Source organism: Eleutherodactylus coqui, chromosome 8 (genome assembly GCF_035609145.1).
Source record: "Eleutherodactylus coqui strain aEleCoq1 chromosome 8, aEleCoq1.hap1, whole genome shotgun sequence".
NCBI classification, from domain to species: Eukaryota; Metazoa; Chordata; class Amphibia; order Anura; family Eleutherodactylidae; genus Eleutherodactylus; species Eleutherodactylus coqui.
This window is the reverse complement of record NC_089844.1, coordinates 64015110-64042019: the sequence shown is the minus strand read 5'-3', so window position 1 is coordinate 64042019 and position 26910 is coordinate 64015110. Positions and strand designations below refer to the sequence as shown.

At 42.5% G+C, this 26910-nt stretch overlaps 1 protein-coding gene across 2 annotated transcripts in view; it reads right to left on the bottom strand.

Moving 5' to 3' along the window:
- Positions 1-26910, bottom strand: part of NCKAP1 (NCK associated protein 1) — a 119545-nt gene that overhangs the window by 37899 nt on the left and 54736 nt on the right. For both annotated transcript variants that reach the window (XM_066575747.1, XM_066575748.1), the window contains exons 9-16: positions 26206-26362; positions 24866-24922; positions 23944-24040; positions 19117-19223; positions 14349-14481; positions 12729-12810; positions 11536-11594; positions 786-931 (exon numbers count right to left, since the gene is read on the bottom strand). In XM_066575747.1, coding sequence (XP_066431844.1) covers positions 786-931; positions 11536-11594; positions 12729-12810; positions 14349-14481; positions 19117-19223; positions 23944-24040; positions 24866-24922; positions 26206-26362 — 838 coding nt within the window. The remainder of the gene's footprint in view (positions 1-785; positions 932-11535; positions 11595-12728; positions 12811-14348; positions 14482-19116; positions 19224-23943; positions 24041-24865; positions 24923-26205; positions 26363-26910) is intronic.

Below are 26910 nucleotides of genomic sequence, written 5' to 3'. Positions count from 1 at the left end.
AGGCGGCACTAAATTTCATACAGAGGGAAAACCTATCGACTCTCTGGACACTCCACAGAAAATTTAACTATGCTACATGATTCTTCCAAGTGGATCTGTAAGTAACTTTACTGGCTGGAAAAATGACATCTAATGGGATCAATTGTCATTTTTCCGGCTAAAAACATTCCATTACTGCCATGTTTAAACATTTTGAGTAAGTTTTGTTACTTATAATCATCAGTGTGTATGATACGCTAATTTTGATCTATGCATAGACGAACAGCTGCTACCACTTACTATTGAAAAAAATACCCATTGGAGCAAGCTAGTCTCAAATTAGGAGGAACTCAACTATAGAAATGCCTCAGCTACAATGGTCAAGGTGTAAACTTAAAAGGGGTTTTCTGAATTAAGGGAAACCCCCATCACCGGGTCCTCCATGGTATAAAACAAATCAGCAGTTAATTACTTCTACCCACTCCCCTGTTTGTTCTCTGCTACAGGCTCCATTCTCTGCTGTGTTTACAGGCAGCTGTGACTTCCCGTAAACATGCTGTAGCAGCCAATGACAGCACTCAGCCATGATCACTGAGCACTGTCATTGGCTGCTGCAGCTTGTTTGTAGATGGGCTCAACCTGCCAAGTGACAGCACAAGGAGCCCGTGGCAGCTGATGAACAGGGAAGCAGGGAGAGGTGAGTAACTGCTCACTGGTTATTTTAATGCATGGGGGACCCGAAGACAGTGGTTTCCCTCAACTCAGACAACCCCATTAAAAATATTAAATTCCAGAAAGGTTCTTACCAAAATATGGAGAGATCAGATGTTTCCACTAGCATTTCAACTAAGGAATCCACCATCTTTGTATGGAATATTATAGTATTCATCATCTTTCCAAGCTCCCTGTGGTCAGCAAGGCTCAATGAGGCTTTGGAAACACTGGTATAGGCCTTGAAGAGATGAAAAATGGGTGTAATAACATAAATAAGAGCAGCATTTCAAGACCAGAAGTGGTACATTTAAAAGAACCTAAAGAGAATCTGTCACCATGAAAACTGTTCTTGAATTAGGTTGCCTGCACACGAACGGAATTTCCAGCGTGTTATTTTAGGCACATTATCTGCCCCAGACCGCAGCCAATATACTCCTATGAGGATCCGCAGTTGTCCCCAGACGGACGGATTTGTATCGCGTTTTTTCACGCGCTTGAAAAAATCTGCGACCTGTTCTAATTTGGGTCGGATTCTGCGCGTGAAGCCTCCAATACAAGTGAATGGGTGCGTTTTTTCACGCAGTACATCCGCAGTGCAGCTGCAGATGGAGTCACTGGTTGCTATGACTACAGGAAGTAGGCATGGTAGGAGGCGTCCCAACACACAGCACAGAGCTTCACAGGCAAATTTGTAGAGGGAGCTAGGTAGTATTTCTTGCCAATGCAGGATGTAAGAATGCAAAATCTGTAGTAATGAATTCCTCTTGTGAATTTTTTTGCAGTGACTGAAATAAAGTCACGCTGGAGAAGCGCCCGAAAAAAAGTTACATGGATCAACCATGCCCACAAAGACATCAATAATTTAACGGTGCTCGCACAAGCAAGAGGGACAAAACGGAGTCTGGGTGTTGGTTTTTAAGCGGTTTTCCAAGGAATGGGCAGTTCTCTAGGGGTTGGGTTTACAATAAGGGGTGTCTGCTGGTTTTTCTGCGCGTTTTTTTCCGCAACACATCCGCGTATATCCGCGCGTGATTTTTCACGCATCCGCACCTATCCGCAAGCACATTTAGGTACCATACGCGTGTGAAAATCCGCTAGCGGAATCCGGAATGCTCGTGTGTAGGCGGCCTTATTTCAGTGTGAGGATAGCTGAAGAGTGATAGATTCCAAGTATGTAATGCTCACCAGCAGCCCATGCTCTGCATTATAATGCATCCCCATGACTCCTAAACTCGAAGAAACCATAGAGCAGACTTCTAGATGCTTTGTAGCACACAGAGAAGAAGCAAGGGCCTTTTACATGGGCTGATGATCAGCCACACAAACTTTGCACAGGGCAGTAATCTGAAAAGAACAATCTTGCAAACAAGGCAGCAATCACTATGGGGCCAAAAATAACACACACTTTGCTGGCAGCACTTCTTCTAGGGTATGCGTTAATGACCATATACAAACTCTGTGGAGCCCAAACTTTTGTATTAAGGACAGTTTGCCCCTCGGTTTGAATTGGTCTGGGTAAAAGGCCCTGTGAACAATTTTTTGGGGATAAGAAATCTGTCCATGTGAAAAGACCCTTTCAGTGAACTAACTAGGGGGATGTCCGGCACAAACCCCAAATCTCTTCAGTTCAGACCAATTGTTCATGCCGACAGAATCCTATTAACTCACTTTTTAAATGATGCATGTTAGAAATACAGACAATCAAGCAATCCAATTGGAAACACAGCTCCAGCCTTCCTGTCACAGTAAGATTACAACAGGTAAGGTGGTCAGTCCCTATAAATGCCATACCATAAATTAATACAGGTTTTGAAGAAGTTATAAATGCGTGTCTATGGGCATAGCAACTGAAGAGTTTTCTTTCCATTTAGCTGCTCTCACTACAGAACAGCTAGATGGAAATGAAAACCGCTAGTGTGAGCCTAGCCCAAAAGGACAGTTCCAGTAGAGAGTCTAGCCATAGGAGTCTTGGAACAAAAGGTAGGGAAACAACATCTATCACTAGCCTACATTCAAAAGAACTGCAAGACGATACAAAAGTTACCTCTGTTTTTTATTAAAACACTGCATAAAGTTTAGAATCCATTAACGACCCCACACCAGTAAGGTCTACCTGATCTATCTCCACTACGGGTCTCTAGATTCTATGAGCGGCAGTTGTCCGTATACTGTACAAAACCTACTCAGAAGCCTTGGGATTTGGATTCTGGAGGATTAAAGTGCCATTGTTGAAAGGATAAAGCTCAGATTTTGTGATTTTTTTTTTAAAGCAGCTTAAAGAGAAGTTTGGCAGTCACTTCTGATGAAAATTCCTCGGCTCTAAGTTCCTCTGTATTTCATTTCGAGCAGCTATGAATCTGTTAAAACGCTCTCTCCGGATTTCCATGACTCAAAGTGGGATGTTAAAGTTTGTCAGCACATCTTTTGAAGCATGGTTTCACCATTATCTCAAAAACAAAGACAAAATGCCCAGATAGCTTGACTTTAAAGTGGTTCATTTTTTTCCCTCCTTGAAAGGCGACCAAGAAAAGGGCAGCCTGTTTTTTTGTACGAACCATTCTGCATCTTGATGCACAGCCTCCTGGCTTCCAGGCCAAAAATAATACAAGCGGAAGGCATTCTCCAATCATCAAAGCGTTCTCAGGTCAGACGAGACAAAGTGCTATTCAGCTACTGTTGCACAGATGTTTGTGCACTTCTTACATTCAGCCTTCAGCCAACACATCTTTGGCTCCCAATCTGACAATCACTTTAATGTCTTACTTGTAAAACAATGCCTGACAGTTATAAAAAATGTGATTCTTTGTTTAGACCTGAAACTGTATAAAATCCATGTCTGTAATTCACTTTTATTTGCTAGAATTTAAATTAAGAGGGGCATCATTACATCACTCTGTGGCAACCAGGTTTCAAGGCTCGTACTTTTTTTCTTTTTGAAGGATTGCGTGAGCCAATGTGTTGAATTAATAGCGCCGAGATCAAAAAGGTGAAAGGATATTTTGTCTGCATGGTTTTAGCTCAAGAACATGTTTTCCCACTAACAGAGAAAAAAAACAAAAAACTGTATAATTGATACATGAATGCAAGCGTTAATGATTTTTAGGGCCGGTTTAAAGCAATTTGTATTTTGGAGCAGTTTTAAGACTGAAATACTAAAGGGGAAAAAAAAAAACCACTTACCATATATACTCGAGTATAAGCCTAGTTTTTCAGCACTTTTTTTTAGGCGGAAAAAGCCCCCCCTCGGCTTATACTCGAGTGAGGTATACAAAGAAAACCAACCAAAAAAAAACCAACAACAAAAAACCCGCAATACTACTCTCCCAGCCTGCATCTGTGTCCCTGATGCGATGGTCTCCCCGATGGTGTGGCAAGCTGTTTGAGAATTCTCCCCGCTGTCAGCTCCCTGCTTAGCTTTGAAATCCGCCGCCGTCAGAGCTGTGTAGGTAATTGCTGTGATTGGATCGAGTGCCAGCCAATCATAGCCGGCGCTCGATTATTTACAGCCAGTGGATGACATCACTGAATGCCTGTGATTGGTTTATCGAGCACCGGCTGTGATTGGCTGGCGCTTGATCCAATCACACCGCTTACCTACACAGCGCTGACGGCGGGGGAATTCAAAGCCGAGCAGGGAGATGACAGCGGGAAGAAGTCTGAAGCAGCTTACCGCACCGCCGGGGAGATCATCGTACCGGGGACACAGACGGCGGCTGGGAGGTGAGTATTGCATTTTTTTCTTTACCTATTATATACTCGAGTATAGCTAGGCTTATGCTCGAGTCAATAAGTTTTACCAGTTTTTTGTCGTAAAACATATTGACTCGGCTTATATTCGGGTCGGCTAATACTTGAGTATATACGGTATGTAGCTGTCAACTATACTTCTAATGCTGGTAGGTCCTTTTCTGCTTTTGCTTTAAAAAAGAAAAAAAAAAACTTGCCAAAGACTAGTTTTAAATAGTTTTTTTTGTGGCAGTTTTTGATGCAGTTTTTTTGAGCCCAAACTATAAATAGATTCAAAAGGAATTGGAACTATAAAGAGGAAAATCTTTTACTCCTCTTTCCACTTCTGGCTATGGCTCCAAAACTTAGTTTTTTTTGTGCCAAACAACCCTTCAAAGTGCGAACTGGACCTTAGAGTGGTACTAGCCAGAAAATGCCCACAAAATCCAATTCGCACATGAAGGAATGTTTAGTGGAGACGTTTATTTTGTTTAGAATTATTAAAAAAAAAAAATAATGAAATATAATTTTTAATATCCAATATATTTATATGGTCTTCTGATGTATGCACCATGCATAAAAGCCTAACATATGTCAATGTAGGCCCAACAGCGGCATATGTCGCACAAAGGCGCCCCAATGCGTAACCCACTAAACACTAATTCGGACATAAGTTATGCCAGAAGTCTAAAGTGGCAAACTAGAAGAGCTCCTGTAAATTCCCTTCATTTCTTTCGTTAACTGCATATGTCCAGTTATTCGAATCCAGCAAAAATAAGATTTAGAAACAAGAAATCTTCACAAAAATAATGGAACAAAATTAAAAAAAAAAAACTGATTAACAGCTTAATTTGGCAAAAAAAAAATCTGCAGAAATAAAAAGCTCCAAGCACAATTTCAGATGACATCTTCTCAACAATTTATGGGGAAGTGGTTTCCTCTAGGTTGTGCTCTGCTACAAATCATGTAGCGCTGGCTGAGAAGGGCAATTGATGGCAGCGCTGCAAAACCATTTCCTGCCGTTACGCTTCTAATACAAATGAACAGTACCCTTTTGAGCGAAGCATTAATCTGACTTCTACATTACCCAGGAATTAGACATTAAATATTACCCACAATGTCAGGCTGAACCTGTTCCACATACTAAATGCTTCTGCTTAAAGGGCCTTTTCAGCGTTCTGTGGCATTGAAACACATTTGCATCTGCTTTTCCAAGAAGATCGATGACATTTCTACAGAACTCTCTCCAGCGAGTCTATTTCCCAGCAATTAAAGCTGTAAAATCATCGAGCGGGGAAAGGTCTATGGTGTTAGGAATACATTGCACAATTTATATCTGAGCATATCCTAAAGAACATGTGATTTTGTGTGTTATAAAAGGTATAATGAAACTGCATCAAAATTTAGAATGTACCTCTAATTATACAACCGCAGTTCCAAAAAAAAAAAAAAAAAAAAAAGTTCTGATGCTGTGTAAAATGTAAATATAAAAGAAAAAAAAAATAAAATCCAAGGATTTAGAAATCTCAAAACTGTATTTAATTCACAATAAAACATATCAGAAGGTGAAAGGGAGACACTTTACCCCATTTAATTTTTAAAGATTAACTACCGTATATACTCGCGTATTAGCCGACCTGATTATAAGCCGAGTCAATAAGTTTTACCACAAAAAAAACTGGTAAAATTTATTGACTCGAGTATAAGCCGAGCTATACCGAGTATATACTAGGTACAGAAAAAATGCAATACTCCCCTCCCAGCCGGCGTCCACGGCGCGATGGTCTCCCCGACGGTGCTGCAAGCTGCTTGAGAATACTCGCCGCTGTCATTTCCCCGCTCGGCTTTGAATTCCCCCGCCGTCAGTGCTGCGTAAGTAAGCTCTGTGATTGGATCGAGCACCAGCCAATCTCAGCCAGCGCACGATAAATCAATCAGAGCCATTCAGTGATGTCATCCACTGAATGGCTGTGAATGATGGAGCGCCAACTGTGATTGGCTGGCGCTCGATCCAATCACAGCACTTACCTACACAGCGCTGACGGCGGGGGAATTCAAAGCTGAGCATGGAAATGACAGCGAGGAGAATTCTCAAGCAGCTTGCCGCACCGCCGGGGAGACCATTGCGTCGGGGACACAGACTGGGAGGTGAGTATTGCGGTTTTTTTGTTGTTTTTTTTTTTTTTTAACCTCACTGGAGTATAAGCCGAGGGGGACTTTTTCAGCATAGAAAAATGTGCTGAAAAACTAGGCTTATACTCGAGTATATATGGTAATTTAAAAATTGATGGCAGCAACATCTCCAAAAAGTTGGGACAGGGCCATGTTTACCATTATGTAGCATACCCTCCTATTTGCAACAGTCTGTAAATGTCTGGGCAGGGAGAAGACCAAATTGCTGGAATTTTGGAGGAGGGACGTTCTCCCATTTTTGTGTGATGTAGGATTGTAGCTGCTCAATAGTCCTGAGTCGTCTTTACCCGATTTTTTGTTTTGTAACATGCCAAACATTTTCTATTGGTGAAAGGTCTGGACTGCAAACAGCCAGTGTAGCACATGGACTCCTCTTCTGCAAAGGCATGTTGTGATCGAAGCAGGTATGTGGTTTAGCATTGCCTTGTTGAAATGTGTAAAGCCTGTACTGAAAGATGTTGTCTGAATTGGAGCATATGTTTTAATACCGCTCAACATTGGTAGTGCCTTTTAGGATGCGTGAGCTGCCCAAGTCATACCACCAGAGATGCAGCCTTTTGAACTGTGCGCTGTTAAGCTGATGGTCCCTCTCCTCTTGAGTCCGCAGGACATGGAGTTTGTGGTTACCAGAAAGAATTTCAAATTTTGATTCATCTGACCACAGAACAGTTTTTCGATTTACCTCAGTCCATTTTAAATGAGTTTTGGCCCAGAGAAGACTCTGGCGTTTCTGGATTGTGTTGAAATATGGCTTCTTCTTTGCATGATACAGCTTTAGAGCTTACTCTGATGTGCGTATATCTGCTGGATTTTCAAGCCCGGCCAATATACGCAAGTCAGAATAAGCCCTTAACTTGCATTTGTGAATTGCACAGCGAGCTGTATTCATAGACAATGATTTCTGGAAGTCTTCCTGATCCCACGCAGAGATCTGCATTACAGAATCATGTCTGTTTTTAATGCAGTGACGCCTGAGGGCCCGTAGATGTCGAGCGTCTAATATTGACTGTCGGCCTTGTCCCTTGTACACATATACACTACCGTTCAAAAGTTTGGGGTCACATGGAAATGTCCTTATTTTTGAAGGAAAAGCACTGTACTTTTCAATTAAGATAACTTTAAACTAGTCCTAACTTTAAACAAATGCACTCTATACATTGCTAATGTGGTAAATGACTATTCTAGCTGCAAATGTCTGGTTTTTTGTGCAATATCTACAAAGGTGTATAGAGGCCCATTTCCAGCAACTATCACTCCAGTGTTCTAATGGTACAATGTGTTTGCTCATTGGCTCAGAAGGCTAATTGATGATTAGAAAACCCTTGTGCAATCATGTTCACACATCTGAAAACAGTCTAGCTCATTACAGAAGCTACAAAACTGACCTTCCTGTGAGCAGATTGAGTTTCTGGAACATCACATTTGTGGGGTCAATTAAACGCTCAAAATGGCCAGAAAAAGAGAACTTTCATCTGAAACTCGACAGTCTATTCTTGTTCTTAGAAATGAAGGCTATTCCATTCGAGAAATTGCTAAGAAATTGAAGATTTCCTACAACGGTGTGTACTACTCCCTTCAGAGGACAGCACAAACAGGCTCTAACCAGAGTAGAAAAAGAAGTGGGAGGCCGCGTTGCACAACTAAGCAAGAAGATAAGCACATTAGAGTCTCTAGTTTGAGAAACAGACGCCTCACAGGTACCCAACTGACATCTTCATTAAATAGTACCCGCAAAACACCAGTGTCAACATCTACAGTGAAGAAGCGGCTGCGGGATTTTGGGCTTCAGGGCAGAGTGGCAAAGAAAAAGCCATATCTGAGACTGGCCAATAAAAGAAAAAGATTAAGATGGGCAAAAGAACACAGACATTGGACAGAGGAAGACTGGAAAAAAGTGTTGTGGACGGATGAATCCAAGTTTGAGGTGTTTGGATCACAAAGAAGAACGTTTGTGAGACGCAGAACAAATGAAAAGATGCTGGAAGAATGCCTGACGCCATCTGTTAAGCATGGTGGAGGTAATGTGATGGTCTGGGGTTGCTTTGGTGCTGGTAAGGTGGGAGATTTGTACAGGGTAAAAGGGATTCTGAATAAGGAAGGCTATCACTCCATTTTGCAACGCCATGCCATACCCAGTGGACAGCGCTTGATTGGAACCAATTTCATCCTACAACAGGACAATGACCCTAAACACACCTCCAAATTGTGCAAGAACTATTTACAGCAGAAGCAGGCAGCTGGTATTCTATCGGTAATGGAGTGGCCAGCGCAGTCACCAGATCTGAACCCCATTGAGCTGTTGTGGGAGCAGCTTGACCGTATGGTACGTCAGAAGTGCCCATCCAACCAATCCAACTTGTGGGAGATGCTTCTAGAAGCGTGGGGTGCAATTTCTCAAGCTTACCTCAACAAATTAACAGCTAGAATGTCAAAGGTGTGCAATGCTGTAATTGCTGCAAAAGGAGGATTCTTTGACGAAAGCAAAGTTTGATGTAAAAACAATGTTATTTCAAATACAAATCATTATTTCTAACCTTGTCAATGTCTTGACTCTATTTTCTATTCATTTCACAACGCATGGTGGTGAATAAGTGTGACTTTTCATGGAAAACACAAAATTGTTTGGGTGACCCCAAACTTTTGAACGGTAGTGTAAAATTATTCAGAGTCTGGAGAAATTCATGTACTGTAGATGGTGGGATATTCAAAGTCTTCACAATTTTTACATTGAGGAACTTCTTGCGCTGACCACTCAGCCTGAATTCACTGATAAAATCCATACACGGAAGACAAAGAGGAGAGGAATTTTTCAGCTTTACTCAGAGATCCTCTAACTGCTGTTGACTATAAAAGTCTATGGAAAGGGGAAGGAGAAGCCATTAGGTCATCTCCATGTATACTGCACACAGATGAGAAGGTCCTGCTACCCTATTTCTCTCAAATAAGCAGCAGCCTGGAGGACATTATACAACAGTAATGAGCAGTGTTATTGTAATTTTGCTCTGGGGCAAAGCAGTAGAACAATTATTAGAAGCAGCATCTTACTGTGCAGCTGCTCCACCCACCTCACCTCTCCATAGACTTCAACGGACAGCATCTGTAACCCGCTCTCTCAGTGAAGCTGGAAATTAGTGTCTCTGCTTCATGTGTGTGTATGGATGTTATCAGTGGATTCATAGTGAATGATATGTACCGGGGAGGGAGGGAAAGAAGACACGGGAAAAGTCTGACAAGAGGAGAAAGAAGCATTTTTCTGTAATAAGATTTATGACAAAGTTTCTCCTCTTCAAATTGTAAACTTTCCACAAATCGATACTCCAATCAATAGTAAAGCAACATACACTTTAAAAGATTTATAGGCTGTTCTGCCATTGTGACCAAATTAAATAACGTGGCCTCCATATTAGCAAGACCGTCAGGTCTACACAAGACACTGCAATCTGCAAGGTTCTGATGTACGCAGGAGCAGAAGTAGCCAAAAACGGTCTCATCTGAAATGGCAGCCAGTTTTGTGCTCCAATCTGCTGGATCTCGAATGTGAAACTCCAGCAATCAGATGCCATTGTTGGTGGGGAGATACGGCTGATCACATATTTATCCTGTGGCAGCAGTGCTGATAAAATGTGTTACTACTTGGCTGCCTAGGTTTCCTATAAAACCATGGAGCACTCAAAACTATGCCACAATATCCTTTCCGCTAGTCACATTGCACTGCATTTGTCTGTAACTAAAATTAAAGGGGGTGTCTAATGAAAAATATTGTATCTAGTTAAATGCAGCCCATGATTAAAGACTTTTTGCACGTACCTTTTTTTTATCCATCCCAATTTATTGCAGAAGTAATGTTAGTATAGCGCCACCTGCTGTCTCTGTATTGTGTCCATCTCATTAAATATTCCAAGGTGTTCGGTCACTCTTGCTTTTCTCTCTGCTCTAGCAAATACGTGGAGGGATCCCTGGCGTCGTGAGCAGCTGCTTCTGGAGTTGCAGTGACTTCTCTGATGTTAGAGGGGATGCTGAGCAAGTGTAATTGCAGTTAGGGCTCATGTCCACGACCGATTTTTCACCGCGTATTACACGTGCGTTGCATGGCTGTGTGACATGCAGTGAATGGAGTCAATGGACTTTCATTGAACCATGCACATGTGCATGTTGACGCTGCATATAGATACGCATGAGAAATAGATCGCAGCATGCTCTATTTCTTGGCTTAATACGCAGCGTGAGCCCTATACATTTGCAAAGGCTGTGTATGAAACGCTGTCCATACGCAATATATTGTGTCTGGGTGGACCCCACTCTATGTCTGTGTAATACATGCACAGTGTGATTTTTTTTTTATTTCTAATTTCCCCCCTTTTCAAAGTTTTTATGAAGTCTGTAAAACGCTGCGGACAGAAGCCCTTACACGGTCTCACTTGATTAGCATCACTTCGGACAAGCAGAGAAGACAAAGAGGACCCAGAAGCAGCCGCTCACCACACCAGGGATCCCTCCACATAGCCAGTGGAGCAGAGAGAGGAGCAACACCGACAACCGTAGTAGAGGTACTGAGGTGGACACGATAGAAACAGCAGGTGGCGCTATTCTATCAGTCCTGGAATATCTGGGCATAGAATTTTTTTTTTTTAAATAACTGTAAATACAAAGAAAGTTTTATAGATATGAGCTACATTTTACTAGAAAATATTTTTCATGGTAAAACACCTTAAAGGATAAGCGGCCGCAGGTGGATACGCTGCCGCGAAATTCTGGACGGAACTTCCGCAGCAAATCCGCCCTGTGTGAACCCAGCTTAACTCTCACTGAATCTTGAATCTGCAATAGCTAAACGAGCTCTCAAAAGATGCATCAGAGTAACATCCACTAAAACTATTAACATTAGTCAGAGCTAGAAAAAAAACAAAAAGGCTTAAAAGTTACCTGTAATCTGAACCAATCCAGTCTCATTCCTCTGAAGTCAAAAACTTCTCCATCTTCAACTAGAAACAAAAATTAAATAAAAACTATATTGAATATATGAAACTCCCTCAAATGTACATGTATAGTTTGATATTGGGAGAATGTGTTTGTCAAAAGGTTTCTGTTAAAGGGTAAGTAACATACATACAGGTGCACAGTATACTGTATACTAGTAATTATTAGGAAATTATAGTACCAGTGTTTCTGGTGGCACAACGCACCACACACCTCTGCTACATGCACGCGCACACACGCGCGCACACACACACACGCACCTCTGCTACATACATTTTTCATCCCATACAACAGGGATTACAACCAGCACAGCAAACCTGTACACACTGATCACCCCCTGGTCATGTGAGCCCCGGACTTCACCCACACCAGTAACTGATCACATAACGGTGACATCACAGGTTAGTCCCAGTGACTGATTCCATGATAGTGACAGTCACTCATTTTACAGACAGGTGGTTATTAGTATTCCATAGCAAATGAGGCCGCAGGGGCTTGTAGGGGATGTAGTCCGCCCGTAATCCGCGAAGCGATGAAGGACCTGTGATGACGTCACCGTGATGTTATATGGGGTGGAGAAAGTAACTCACTCAGGGATACAGAGCCCAGGTGACTGGTCACATGATGATGACATCACAGGTCCTTTAAGCACAGGGCTGCTGTCAAGCTCTGCAGGTTTTATGTTTTAGAACCTTTAAGGACGTCACTGTCATGTGATCAGAGGTGGAGCATAACTCACTCACGTACAAACAGGTGGTCATTAGTATTTTGATGAATGGCCTGAGGGGAAGTTGTCTGCCTGAATACTCAAGATGCTCAGAAAGTCTTGATCCAAAGAGCAGGAGAAAAGGCTGTGGAGCAACTTCTGCTGGGAGTGTAAACTAAAGAAATTCTCCTTTTTCCCCAAGAAAAGTAAAGGTGCTGCCTGTCCATTATTCGCCAGCGTGTTATAACGACTCATAATAATTTACATTTTTTTGTGAGTTTATTTGAACTGATTTTCAGACATTTTTGGTATTTAATAAAGACTCCTTTGGATTCTGTTGAGCCGTGTACTATTACTTCATAAGAGTTGTATTGCTAATTGGGTTATACAACTGTAGCACATCTCAGACTTGTACATATATTGCTTATCTTACCCTGTTTTACGTTCAGCGACGTCATTGTGTTTACGAAGGAGGACATGATGATGGATTCATCCTCGGGACACACAGAGAGATTCTACAGCAAGAACACAAGTCAAATTATATAACTGCAGCAACAATGGCAAACTTTACAACACCTCTAAAGTGTCCCCAACCTGAACACGACTAGTTACAGAGCTCCTGCTTACTGCCATAAGGGCATGGAAATCACCAGCAGAGATTAGCTTGTACAAGAAAGCCATCTAGTGGCCTATTGCAATAAGCGTTCTACTTCCTAGAGACCGAGCCACCTGTAGTAATTCTCCTACTGCAAGTGCTGGAGCAGAGGAAGCTTGTGCCTTCCAGGCTGATCTATATTGTATCAGGCTTCAAATGGAGAAAGGTTTTGATGATGCACGACAGCCTAGAACAGGAATACAGATGCTACAACCTTCATTGCAACATGGTCCGTGTTCTATTGCCTTCTGCTGGGAACCAGTGCACCAAGAACCTTGCATTTTTATGCGGTTAGTACAAAAACCCTTATGCATTTATTTGCAGATATTAAGTGAAGCACATGTCAGTTACTGTAACTCGAGCACGCTGGGGACAGATGGGAGTATGGCTGCAGATCAGACCACACAGGGTTTACTTAATGTAGCTATGGGGAATGATAGTTGTGTGCAAGAGAAAATATGTGCAAAACAGTAGGAGATTTAATCAAGATTTGCAAAATGGCTTTGTTTTTTTTTTCTTTCTTTGATTCATCAGAGCAACAACATTTATAATAAGAAAATAGTTAAGATGCAGAGTGGCTGCTGATCTTACAAGCTGTGAAAAGGAAGACAGACACAAGGTCTCGTCACCAGAAGAACTTTCTGTTTTAAATATTTTATTTTATTAAAAAACACAAATCACAATTATTTAAGGTTATTTTTTACACGGGCTGACTATCCAAAAGAAAAAAAAAAAAAAAAGATTGCCTGCGTATGTTCACACGTAGCAAAAATGCTGCAGATTTTCCGCAGTAGAAATCTCCGCAACACAATTTGCAGAATTTCCGCAGAAGAAACAAGAGTCAAAATCAGGCGTGAATCTGCAGCCAATTTCTGCAGGTGTAGCACTCCCCTAACCTGCCAATGCTAAGCGGTCACTGATCAGGTGATGCGGAAGCAGCATCACCTGACCAACGACTGCTGTGCTTGCTAGAGGCCGCCGAGCGCTGGGTGAAACACTGCGGATAGCGCTTAGCCTTGGCAGTCGCTTTGTTTCAGCTCACTGATAGGAAGTAACTTCATGCTCCATATAGGAGGGCAGCCATTCATCATTTGAATGACTGCCTGTTCAGTAAAAGGAGGCGGGTGACCGGAAGAGATCTCCGGTGTGCTCCGCCTCTATTCACTGAATGACGGTCACTTGTGTGAAAGCACAGGAGAGACAGTCGATAGGACGACTATCATGCTTGAGTGGCCAACAGTCCTCCAGTGTAAAAGTAACTCAAGTTCCACAATCTGACGTTTCCTTGGCTATAGGTATGTTTTTTTGTTTTTTGGGGGGGGGGAGCCACACAAGCCTCACAACTGCAGTGTATACTCTACAGGTACAAATGAAGGTAATGGATAGAAGGACTCTTACCTGCACCAGTTCGTTTAGGACCACGGCATCAAAGCCAGACAGGTACTGCACATAATACCTCTGCATCACTGGCCCATATTTTCTGACATGCGCTCGCAGTTCTTCCATATAAAATATGAGTTCAGCTATATGCCTGGATGGGAGATACATAAGCAATTTAATATTGAGCATGACCAGGTGTCCCATTAACCTTTACTAATCAAATCACTAATTTACAAGATTACTCATAAAAGACTACAAGATTGAGATAGAGTTATATCAACTACTCACTACCATATGGCGACCATAGACCACTTGGATCAACATGTCACCCTTGAAGCACATACAATAAATCAGCCGTATCATTAAAGCCACCTCCCTAATACTTTGTAGTTCCCCTTGTGCCATCAAAATAGCTCTGACCAACAGAGTCAGAGACTCCGCAACCATCTCTGAAGGTGTCCTGCAATATTTGGCACCAAGATGATAGCAGCAGATCTTTTTGGCCCTATAGGGCTAATGCCCATGGCCAGATTTCTGCCACGTTTTACACGTCGGAAATCCATGGCGTTACCCCGGAGCTATTGGGTTCTATTGAACTTACTAGCTCAATGCCCGTGTTGGGGAATTCCACCGCAGACTTCCGCAGCGTGAAACAAACCGCGGCATGCTCTAATTGCTGCAGAAATACGCGCGGCCGGCTTCCATTGCAGTCAATGGAAGCCGGCCGTCACGATATACTTCCACTGTATCGCGGAAGTATCGTGTGAAGACGCGTCCCTGCCTACTACATCATCCTGCACTGCTGGTGCGTCACGCACTGTACTGTGCATTCGCGACAGCTTAAAGAGAACGAGAAGAGCGCGGCGGATCTGGGAGGTGAGTGAGGGTTTTGGGGGGGCGCCGTGGCAGACTCCGCTGCAATATTCTACTAGTGGAGTTCGCCACAGCCATGGGCATGAGGCCATAAAGTGTGAGGTGTGGCCTCCATTGAGTGGACCCATTTTCTAAGCACATCCCTGAGATGATTGATTAAAAATTAAAATAAATAAATCTTGTCATTTTGTATAGCGCCAACTTTCAGGTAAGTTATTACCCCCCACCAAGCTGGGTACTCATTTTACCGGCCTCAGAAGGATGGAAGGCTGAGTCGACTTTGAGCTGGCTACATGAACAATGTGGGGATTGAACTTGCAACCTTCAGGTCGTGAGCGAGAGCTTCGGACTGCATTTCTGCTGCCTTAGCATCTTGCACCACATGGGGCTCTAGTAAAATTTGGAGGCAAAGTCATCACCTTGAACTCAAACCATTCCTGGGCATTTTTTGCAATGTGGCAAGGCGCACTATACTGCTGAAAGAGGTCACTGCCATTTGCAAACCTTGTTCTGCAACAATTTTTAAGTGAGTGGTAGGTGTTAAAAAATATAGCTTGCTCTTGCTAGAGGCCTGCTGATAAGTCTTTGGCTTTGTGTTCTCTTTTTGTTTCTATGGTAACGAATGTTACATCACATGAAAGCCTTGTGTCAAATATGGGTTTTCAAAATGTTGTGTTTGTAGCTTATGGCAACAGTGATCTAGGCACGTGGGAAAACAAAATGGCGGAGTCTAAGGCGATATTCACAGCAAATCAGAGCAGAGGAGTGATAAAATTCTAGTTTCTGCAAGGAAAGTCCGCAAAGGATATTTATGGTCATATGTCGCAGATATTGGGGGATCAATGCCCTTCATATTCTACATTTAAGAACTGGGTTGCCAAATTTAAAACGGGCCACTTCGGCACCAATGATGAGGAACGTCCTGGACGACCGAGAGAGGTGGTTGTTCCGGAGATCGTCGATGCTGTGCCCAACCTCTCACTGGAGAATCGGCCAATTTCAGCTAAAGGAATAGCAGACATCATGGGGATTTGTCGTGAACGAGTTTGTGTCATTATCCATGAACATTTGACCATGAAGAAGCTATCTGCAAAGTGGGTCCCCAAATGTTTGACAACAGATCAGAAAAGCATGCGAGTGAAAACTTCCCAGTCCATTTGTCAGCATTTCCGCACTGATAAGAACTTCCTGGATCGACTTGTCACTATGGATGAGACCTGGATTTATTTGTATGACCCTGAAACCAAGGAGCAGTCAAAAGAGTGGGGGCACAGTGGTTCTCCTCGCCCAAAGAAGTTCAGGGTGCAAAAATCAGCCACTAAGGTGAAGGTGTATGTGTTCTGGGATAAGGAGGGCGTGCTACTAGTGGACTACCTTCAAAATGGTTCCACCATTAATGCAAGGTATTACATTGAACTTTTGAACCAATTGAAGGCAGCTGTGAAGGCCAAAAGGTGCGTCAAGCTGTCTAAAGGAATCTTGTTCCTGCAAGACAACGCCTCCGCTCACACTGCACAAGCGACCACTGCAAAACTGGTGGGGCTAGGCTTCCAGTTCGTTGACCACCCACCTTATTCACCAGGTCTAACTCCCTCCGACTATCATCCCTTTCCAAATCTGAAGAAACACCTCAAGGGTACCAAATTTCACACCATTTCTGATGCCATGGCTGCTACGGATGACTGGTTTGGGGCACAACCGAAATCCTTCTTTTTGCAAGACTTACAGAACTTGGAATACTGATGTAAGAAGTATGTTGGCATCAGTGGAGAGGATGTGGAATAAATGTAAAGTTTCATCTTCCTATCTCGTTTCTTTCTGGGTAAAGCCAAAGACTTATCAGCAGCCCCTTGTATATGCCTACTAAGTGGTGCCAAAGACACAACAAATTGGTCAGGTAATCTATTAGGCTGACTGGCAATAATGCTTTGAAATACTGAAATAGCAAAGCATTTTAATCAGCGATCAGAAGATTGTACTGTGAAAACATCTAGAGGCTAAACGTTTTTTCTAAATAAAGCTTGATTAAATTTAAAATTACAGTCTAAATTACCTAAGTGGCAGGCCATATAAATTCCATTAAAATGCTAATACAACTAGAGATGAGCGAGCATACTCGCTAAGGACAATTACTCGAGCGAGCATTGTCTTTAGTGAGTATCTGCCCGCTCGGAAGAAAAGGTTCGGCTGCCGGCACGGGTGAGTTGCGGCAGTCAGCAGGGAGGAGCGGGGGGGGGGGGGGGGGGGGGGAAGAGGGAGAGAGAGAGAGATCTCCCCTCCGTTCCTCCCCGCTCTCCCCCGCCGCCGGCAGCTGAACCTTTTCTAGGTACTCGCTAAGGGCAATGCTCGATCGAATAATTGTCCTTAGCGAGTATGCTCGCTCATCTCTAAATACAACCTAAATGTTTATATACTCTGCATCATATGCCAGTAAAAGATCCGCTACGTTTTTTTCAATCCTTAAACTCTCATACTACATTTGTTTGGGGCTCATCCCGTTCTAAATTGAAATGATCCACCATACAAAGACCTAAGGACTAGGCTGAGAATGATCTCTCAGATTTACTATTCAGCAGTCCGATTCCACAATATAACACCTTGGTTCCTGGATGAGATATTATCTATTGTGGACCATTACTTGTCTGAGATGGCAGTAGGTAAGAGTCTGATTAGCTTTTTGGAACACCCTGAATTTAGTAAACCAGCTACCCTATTTGGAATGCGAGAAAATCACATCGCTGTCTCCGCTATGCGCTTGCAATTTTCTCACAAAATTCTAACATCGCATGCGATCCTGATTTTCTCGTGCGATTTTATAGCGTGAGAGAATTAATTATCAGGCAGGTGTGAAGTGAACGGTCTTTGCCAGCTATGGAGATCTATGCAAAAAAAAAAAAAAGCGGCCAGAGTTTTTTCGCATAGCATAGCATGCGTGTCGCCAGTGGCTGCTATACGATGCTAGAAAAATCGCAGACTACATAGGGAAACATTGGCTACAAAAAAAAAAAAATTGGCGTCAGTATAGAGCATGCCGGGATTTTCTGACCTCGCTATCTTACACGCTACAAAACATCGCATGTGTGGAAGAACCCATAGGAAAGCATGGGCTCTACAAACATGCGATTTCTCGCAGTCTTGCAACGTGAGAAAAATCGCCTGTGTGGAAGAGGCTTAAAGCTGACATACTCATGTAAAGATAACAGAATACATACAGCTACAGAGGGGGAAAAAGGCTATAGCTCATAGGGCTCATTCACACCAGCATATTGTCATTGTGTATTTCCCGTGCGTAGCAGGCGGTGAATGGCGGTAATGAAAGTCTATGGACTTTCGTTCTTCCATTCACACTTGCTCTCTCTCCATGTGTCGTACTCAGCCCATGAAGGGCTGTGTATGTAGCACTGTTCATTCTCAGGTATTGCAAAGGGGCAGAATTTCAATACATGGCCTTGGTCTGCACAGAGCGGGGAATTTGTAAAAAAAAAAAAAAAAAAAGTCACACAACGTAAATCGATGACGTCAGAATCCTGAACATGTGCAGCACCAATTGCCGCCCTATGCGATCCCTGCCGGCTCGCCAAACTCTTAACTGGGCGAAATGTATTCGATTGTGTAGTAGAGGTGTCTAGTGGTCAACGAGCTCTACACAAACAGAAAATGAGGTCACTACAGACAAGTAGCCTCTGAGAACCTTTTTATGGGCCAAGGGGGAAACCACTTTTAGGGCCTCAGGTGGCAAGACCGGTCATCTAATCACGCCTCAACTCTAATTTGCATATCTGAGATGTAATTGCATGCAGAGTTTTGTAGCAAACTGACAACTCCCGTAAATTTTTTTTAATTTTTAATTTTATTTATTTATTTTTTACTGTATGCAGCCATAAACATATTGAAAAACACAAAAGTGACTCACTTATCCATAAAATCGTCTGCCACCTTCTTTGGAATGTTATCCGCATGCCTGAGCAGCCAGATTATTTCATCTCGCGCAAATGACAAAGCCATGAATACAAAAAGGGCCTTAAGAAAAAGAAATAAAGTGCATTAGGTTTCATCGCAGGAAGATCGATCATTATCAGCGGAGAAGTGCCATGACAAAGAAATCTAACTGGTCCAACATTTATTTCATACATTTACAAAATGGTTTCTGTTACGAAGGCCAACTGAGAAAACCCTACATAAATACAACCAGTTGAGGCCTTACCTCCTCCAAGCATCTTACTCTGCATTGTCAGCGGGGGATCAAGACCCCCTGGCGGACAGATGGCAAGGTGCCTCCTCTACTTCTCCACTGCACCTGTCCTACCAACCTTTCTGCGCAGAGTAGTGTTCCCTCAACTCCAGTTCCCAAGGACGCCCAACGGGTCATGTTTTCACGATTTCCTTAGCATAGTCCTCTGAAATTGCCACACGTGTTCTCTCTATAGGACATCTGGAAATCATGATCTTTTTTGAGGGACTTGAGGACTGGAGCAGAAACACGGGCCCACAGCACTCGATACACTTCAAGTACTGCGAGCTTTAAGCATGCCTTGAAAACTTAGATTACAATGGCTCATTTGCAACCTGACCTGGTCACAGATACCTTCGCTCAGCTCTGATGCCCTCCACAAACTCTCTACTCTTGTTCCCAATGCACTTTGTGTAGGCAGAGATACTAGATAGTGACTGGTTCAAGCAGTTTTCTTTATAGATGTTCAACTGTACATACAAGTGGCTGTAATCAGGACAAAGCTAACAATGTGAGCCAACTGTGTGTTTCCCGTTAAAGAAAAAAAAGGCCCCAAAAAATGCAGATGGTTTTTTTCTTTAGCTAAACTTTTAACCAAGTGACCAAGCCTGTTTGCACCTTAGGGACCAGGGTAAATTTTGGAAATCTGACATGTGTCACTTTGACATAAAATAACTCCGTAAAGGTTTTGCATATCCAAGTGATTCTAACATTGTTTTTTCACCACATATTGTACTTCATTTAGGTGTTACAAATAGACCGATAGAATTTGTGCATATTTATTAAAAGTGCCAAAACTGGGAATATTTCATAAAAATTACTTTCACATTTTCAACTGCAATATCTGATATATGTGCAAACATACCGTACAAATTTTTGATTATATATATTTCCATCTGTTTTACTTTATTCTGGACGCACATTTGAAACACTTTTTTTTCAACCATTTAGGGCCCCTGCACACAGGCGGAAATTCTGCGGTGGGATTTCCCGCAGAATTTCCACCCGTGGAAGCTGCCATAGGATTGCATTAAAAAACCCAATCCTTGGCAGATGGCGTCGATTTGCCCGCGTGCAATCGAGGCATGTTCTATTTCTGTGCGGGTCTCACAGAGGCCCACACAGAAATGTCACTCCCAACGCCCCGACTCCGCTCATGTGCCGGCTTATTAAAGAGCCAGAGGTGAGCATTGCATTGGTCCCTGCAGGGCCTCGGGTCGGGTCGGGTCCTGCTGCAAGTATTCTCGCAGTGGGATCTGACCCGGACGTCTACCGGCGGCCTTAGGAGAAGTACAAATTTAACATTGATTAACATTTTCAGAAACATTTTGTTTTCCTTCACCAAGCCAAGATTGCAAAGGCTGATTGATGTCAGATTTTAAAAACTACACCCCTTAATGTATTCACTGAGGGGGGTAGGAGTATTTTGACCCAACAGTCTTTTCAGGAGTTAATGCAATTTAGAGGAGAAAAAATAAATAGTCATATTTTTGCAAATATGTCATTTTAAAGACAGGTTTTTTTTCTATAGTTCACATAAAAATGAGGATTTGCACCCCAAAATGGATACCCGTTTGTCCCGTGTTCAGAAACATACCCATTGTGGCCCTAATCTTATGTGCGCATGCACAACAGGGCCTAAGCCTAAAGGACCATCAAACTGCAACTGCTTTAACTTTTACGTGATCACCATTATCCATTGGATAACGGCAATCACGTGACCGTGGACTGCTCACTGCAGCCACCTGTCAGCTTACTATACAAAGAATGGTCAGCAGCATATAATACGATGTAACCCCAAAAGGCGAGGAAATTTGTATCCAAGTGGAGAGCTCGCCACATATTATGTGACTTATGGAGGAATCAAGTTTATCATTTTGATTTGCATCTTATCTGCTGCCATATCTTTCTTCCCCGCGGCCCTCAGTCACTGCTCCAGGCTCTCGGCTACCTTTAGTAGCCAGGAGCAAGGAGATTTTAAATTTCCCAGGCCCTCTCCAGCTTCTACGCTTACATCCATCATTTTGGCGACGTGCGCATGCGCCAAAGCTGGGGAAAGGCCCACAGATAAGGATTCAGTTGAGGGATCTGTGACGGGAGATGAAACTAACTTTTTTTACATGATCGCTGTTATCCATTGGATAACTGATCATGTGACCAGGAACGCATACAGTGGCTCCCGGTGATAGCTCCCTGCTACTCATACTAGCTAGGAGCGGGGAGTTTTCAAATTTTCCAGGCCTCCCAGGCTTCTGCACATGCGCGTGACGTAATTACGCTTGGCACACATGCGTAGAAGACCGGCGTCACATCCTGGAGGGAGAGAACGCCCCAGGGCTTTTAATCCCCAGGGAAAGCCCTTTTTACTTCCCTGGGGATTAAAGCCCAGCAAAGCAGGACGTAAAAACACTATGGGGTGGTGACTAAAGGGTTAAGATGCTTTTCCACAGAACGATTTACAGTGTAACACAATTTTTGAAACAGAAGCAGAGAAATCGCTTATAGTAACTTTAGTGCGCTGAATTTAAATATGATTTTTTTTCTACCATGTAAGGTTGTCCAATTATGGGGAATAATGTAATCCAGTTGCCATTGTACTTTATTTTTTGGAAAAATTTGCCTATACAATTAATCCAGTCAGCTCGCCATTAACCTTGCTTAATAGAAAGAACATAAGTGATTACACAACTATTTCACAGTCGCTGTTACACACCGCGTGCTGACTGAACACTATAAGGGTAGGTTCATGGAACATATAGGGTATGTTTCCATGTGGCGGAAACACTGCAGATCATCCACCAGTAAGTTGTAATTAATGAACTGTGTTTTTACAGGTCATTGGTCAGACTGGGACTATTTTTTAAAATTTAATAAAATGGCTGAGCGGCGCGAATGTCTTAACAACCCAGACCCGCTCCACCTCCATTCAGTCAGTGATGCTCGTTCCTGTGTGAAAGCACAGGAACAATTATCGCTGGGACGGCCTATCTGATATCTGTTGCCCAACGGATTATCCCATGTAAAAGCGCTTTTAAAAGGTGCATTTAGACACAAAGAGGATCGCTCAAAAGATGGTTTTTCAGCGATCATTTAGCATAATCTACTAACTGGTACTAATGCCCATTAGTACCAATTAGTAGCGTGAGCCGCTGGGAGCTGAATTTATTCAGGGGACTGCCCGCTGTTCTCTGAATAAATTCTTTGTTCTGCCCTGCTGATTACAGTTGAGACAATGTAATCAGCTGTTATCAGCGGTACCCAGACAGAGCACAGCGTGCGGTCCGTCTTATCAGCTGTTCTGCTGAACAACGGATTTCAAGCCAAACTGAAGTCCACCATTCGGCAGAAAACTGAAAGATGGGCACACTTACACACAACCATTATCGCTCAAAAGATGGCTTTTGAGCGATAACTGTTGTGTCTAAATGGGCCTTAACATGACTTGTTATCGAGGTGCGTTATCCCATCAGGTTGGTTTATTTACACTTTTAATTACTTTACAATGGGTTTTGTTGTGCTTAGATAAGAGAACATAACTTTTTGATGGGTTAAGATAAGGGACCTTTCTGTGCCATGCTATCAAAATCCAGGTAAAATTTGTCCCACCTGCACTTCACAGGATATTCAACTGATGAGCCTTGCCTAGCGCCACCTGCTGTCTAAACTGTACTGTCGTTGGCCAGGACACACATTGCAAGGCCGAAGAGTTGCCCAGCTTGCATTTCAAATATGTTAAGCGAATGCAGTCATATTGCAACTTTCAAGTTGTTGCTACCTGAAAATCACAGGAAATTCAGTAGGTTTGGTCTTCTTACGACTGTCACGTTGCCGTGATTGCAAGTCACAATGCAACTGCATTCACCTACATTACTTGTAATGTAAACAGTGTGACACTGCAACGTTTTGCCATGCAACATGTGCCACGACCAAAGACCTAGCCTTACGGCATCCATCTCAGTGACCGTCTAGGTGGACATGCATGCGCTCTTCAGATGCTGTTCCTGCACTCAGTCAGGTTTCGGAGAGGATGCTGTGGGATCCCTAGTATGGAGAGAAGGCTGCCTCAGAAGCCGTAGCACCTTCTCTGCTTATCAGTGAAGCTGCTCAGCAAGCACAATGGCAGACCTATTTGCTCCATCTTCCCCTGGATACACTCTAAAATAGATACTGTAGTTTGTATCAGCACCTAGCATTGCTGTATGTCGTTTCTGGGGGAGGATTCAGAAGCAGGACCAGATTAGAAAATAGCAATACGGGTGATATACCCTAAAAACAACCTAGCTGAACAGATCTGCTAAAGAGAAGACATACTGAATTAACCCTTTCTAGTCCATACTACCATACAGATGACTAAATATGTGCATGCCCATAACTTGAAGCTTAACACAAGCAAGACAACAAACTTCTTAAAAGTTAGGATGATTTTGATGTGCAGTTCCCAGCTGGGCCACCTTATTAAGTTCAAAAGAGTAGAACATGCTATGTAGTTTACAACCCTACTACACATACCTTTGGCCCCAGTAAACCAGGCTGGTCAGAAAGGACAGTGGCCAGCTCCTTCAGTGCAGACCTTAAGAATTTGCGCCTCTCTCTGTGTGTGGCGCCACTAAATGAGAAAAAGCAAAGGATTATTTGAAGACATCTATAAATGCTCATAATGTACATTTATACAACTTTCGTGGCAACACAGCAAGGATAATTTAATTTCAGCCAGTGGTAACAAAATCAATCAATACTACAAGTGCAGATAAGAAACGTCAATATATCTTCTTCGAGAAAAATACATCTTTCTCCACTTAAACTTCTCTCCCCACAAACCCATGTGATGATCACTCAATTTGAATTAAAAAAAAAAAAAAAGAAAAAGCACACACACACGGTGGTGGTGGGGAGAATCTAAACAATTTTAAGCTTCACTGAGGGATCAGGTTACAACAGCTTGACACAGAAGTATATGGAGAGGGAAACAGAAGCAGGAGACTAGCTGCTATGTTGTCTCCCATGTAGAACACACAGAAGAGATGCTCTTCATCTTTCACAAAAGCAGTAAGGAGGACATTGTACAGCAGTACTGAGCAGTGTGGATGCGAATTAAAAACTGGAGTGAGACAGTAAACATATTCTAAAAGCTATAGTAGGGTGTGTGCATCAATGCCCCTCTCTGCAGCAGCTCCATTTTATAGCCTTCTCTGGACAGCGTCTGTAACCTCATCTCTCAGGGAATCTGAATAACCCTTTCTTCTCTACTGTGCTGCTTTTATCGGTAAATTCAGAGCGAGTGATCAATACAGGAGGGAGATACGTGCAAAGAGGTTTTTTTCTGTAATATTGTATATTACACAGTTCATATTTACGTGCACTATTAGTCTATGGTAGGGTTTGTATAGTAGAGCTACATTTTACGTTCATAGCCTAAAAAAACATTACTTACGCATGTGAAATTGCAGCCTCCTTGCATTCTCGAATGTCATTAATTCTCTTATTGTAACTAAGGGGGAAAAAACAAAAAAAACAAATGAGTTAATAGGGAAACTTAAAACTTCTTGCAAAAATATAAACACCCCATAAAAGGATAACAAAATATTTTTCTGCCAATGTCGAATAATAAAATGTGTTAGAAATGGAAAGCAGCACTTATACGCAGCGGCTGCTCCTTCCCGCACAGTAGGCCTGCCAACCGTGTTGCCCTTTACCTCTGGTCCAGGTACAGCTCAGAAGAATCAACAGGTAACATAATATCTAGTTCAGAAGAGGCCAAACGTATTCTATTATGGAGGCCAAGTTGGACATTGCTGCAAAATTTGCTGCTGCCTCCTTTTTAAAGCCTTTAATGAGCAGCAATTTCTTTGAATTTTTCTTGCTGTTTTTTTTTTCATCCCCAATTCAAAGAACAAAAACTTTATTTTTCTTTCCTTCTAAGGGCGCAAGCTGAATATACCGTTCTCCATGTACCATGCATTTGTATTATTGCTTTTTATCTTAAGTTTCATTTTTTTATTATTTTTTTGAGAGGACATACTCCCAAAAGTATATATGTGTGTATTATATATGTATATATTTTATTTATTCACGATGTTCACCTTTTGGATAAAGAATGCTATATTTTGATAGTCTGGACTTTTAGAGATGCAGAGATACCAACTATGTTTGTTTTTTTAAACGGAAAACTTTTTAAAACTGTTTTTAGATATTTTATGTAACTTATTTTAATGTTTTTCCTTAGCATCTATAGCTGTGAAGTTGTGATGACTCGTGTGATATATTGTAATACTTCACTATTACAGTATATTTTTATGTTCATCTATCAGGTCTTACCAAAGACCGAGCTAAACAGACTACAACATATGGCAGCCCTCCTTAGGTTCCAGGCTGCCATGTGAACCCAATGGCACCCCATGATTGTATCACATGGGGATCTGGTGGTGCGCTGGAGTTGGCTCTCCGGTCAGCTGCTTAGTTGCCACCAGGGGCGTAGCTAAAGGCTCATGGGCCGGGATGCAAAATTTTATCTTGGGGCCCCCCCCAATTTCTCTTAACCCCTAACTTGCCACTATCAAAACTTACTGTAGCATCTAAGGAGTGAACCATCATGAACGGAGCCAATTCTGATTGTGGCCACCGCCAGAGGCTGCCAGCTCTGAGGTCTACTGGTAAATCATAATTTACTATTTGATCACCAATGATCCAGTTCATTGTAAATAGATACTACAATAGATGCAATATTTGTGCTCATATTAAAAACCAAGATTCCAAGGATGGTCACCGACATACCCTCTGATGTTGACAAAAAGGTCTTCTGCTGCTTTATGAATATGGAACACCTCATCTCTGTAAAGGGAAAGACAGGAGCTGCTCTGCAGGGCGAGCTTCCACAGATTCAGCGCAGTGGCATCTGTATTTAGTATTCCATGGCACAATATAAATCCAACTGGGTAAGAAAAGAAAAATGTGAAATCCAACTTGTCAATATTTTTATTACAGGGAAATTAGTTTAACCCTTTTAATGACCGGAGATGCTTTGAGTCTTCATGTCCAGAGAACTTTTGGAATATTGCATTCTCAAAAGGTGATTGGGGCACGGAAGATCCACAAATCAAGACGCCCATAGAGAAAATGGGTGTCCGCAAATGCATTAAAGCATATCGGTCCAGAAAACAAAATCGCAGCATGCTCCATTTCATGCATACGCATAAAGAAGAAAGATCCGAACAGGACGCAGAAGACCCACACAGGTAAAATAGTGCCCACGGGCAGAGTGGGATTTCGCTGCGGGCTCCCGCATGCAGAATCCAACCAGCCCGTGGACAACACGCCTAAAGCAAAATGGTCATACACGTTTCAGCACAGCATGGGGACTGGTCTGCTAAACTAGTCCAAAAAAAAAATACTGGGACTTATTTATGAATACGGTCTAAAAAAAAGTTAGCCTGCGCAAACTTAGCCTTAAAATAAGCCAGATTTATCACAGCTGGATGG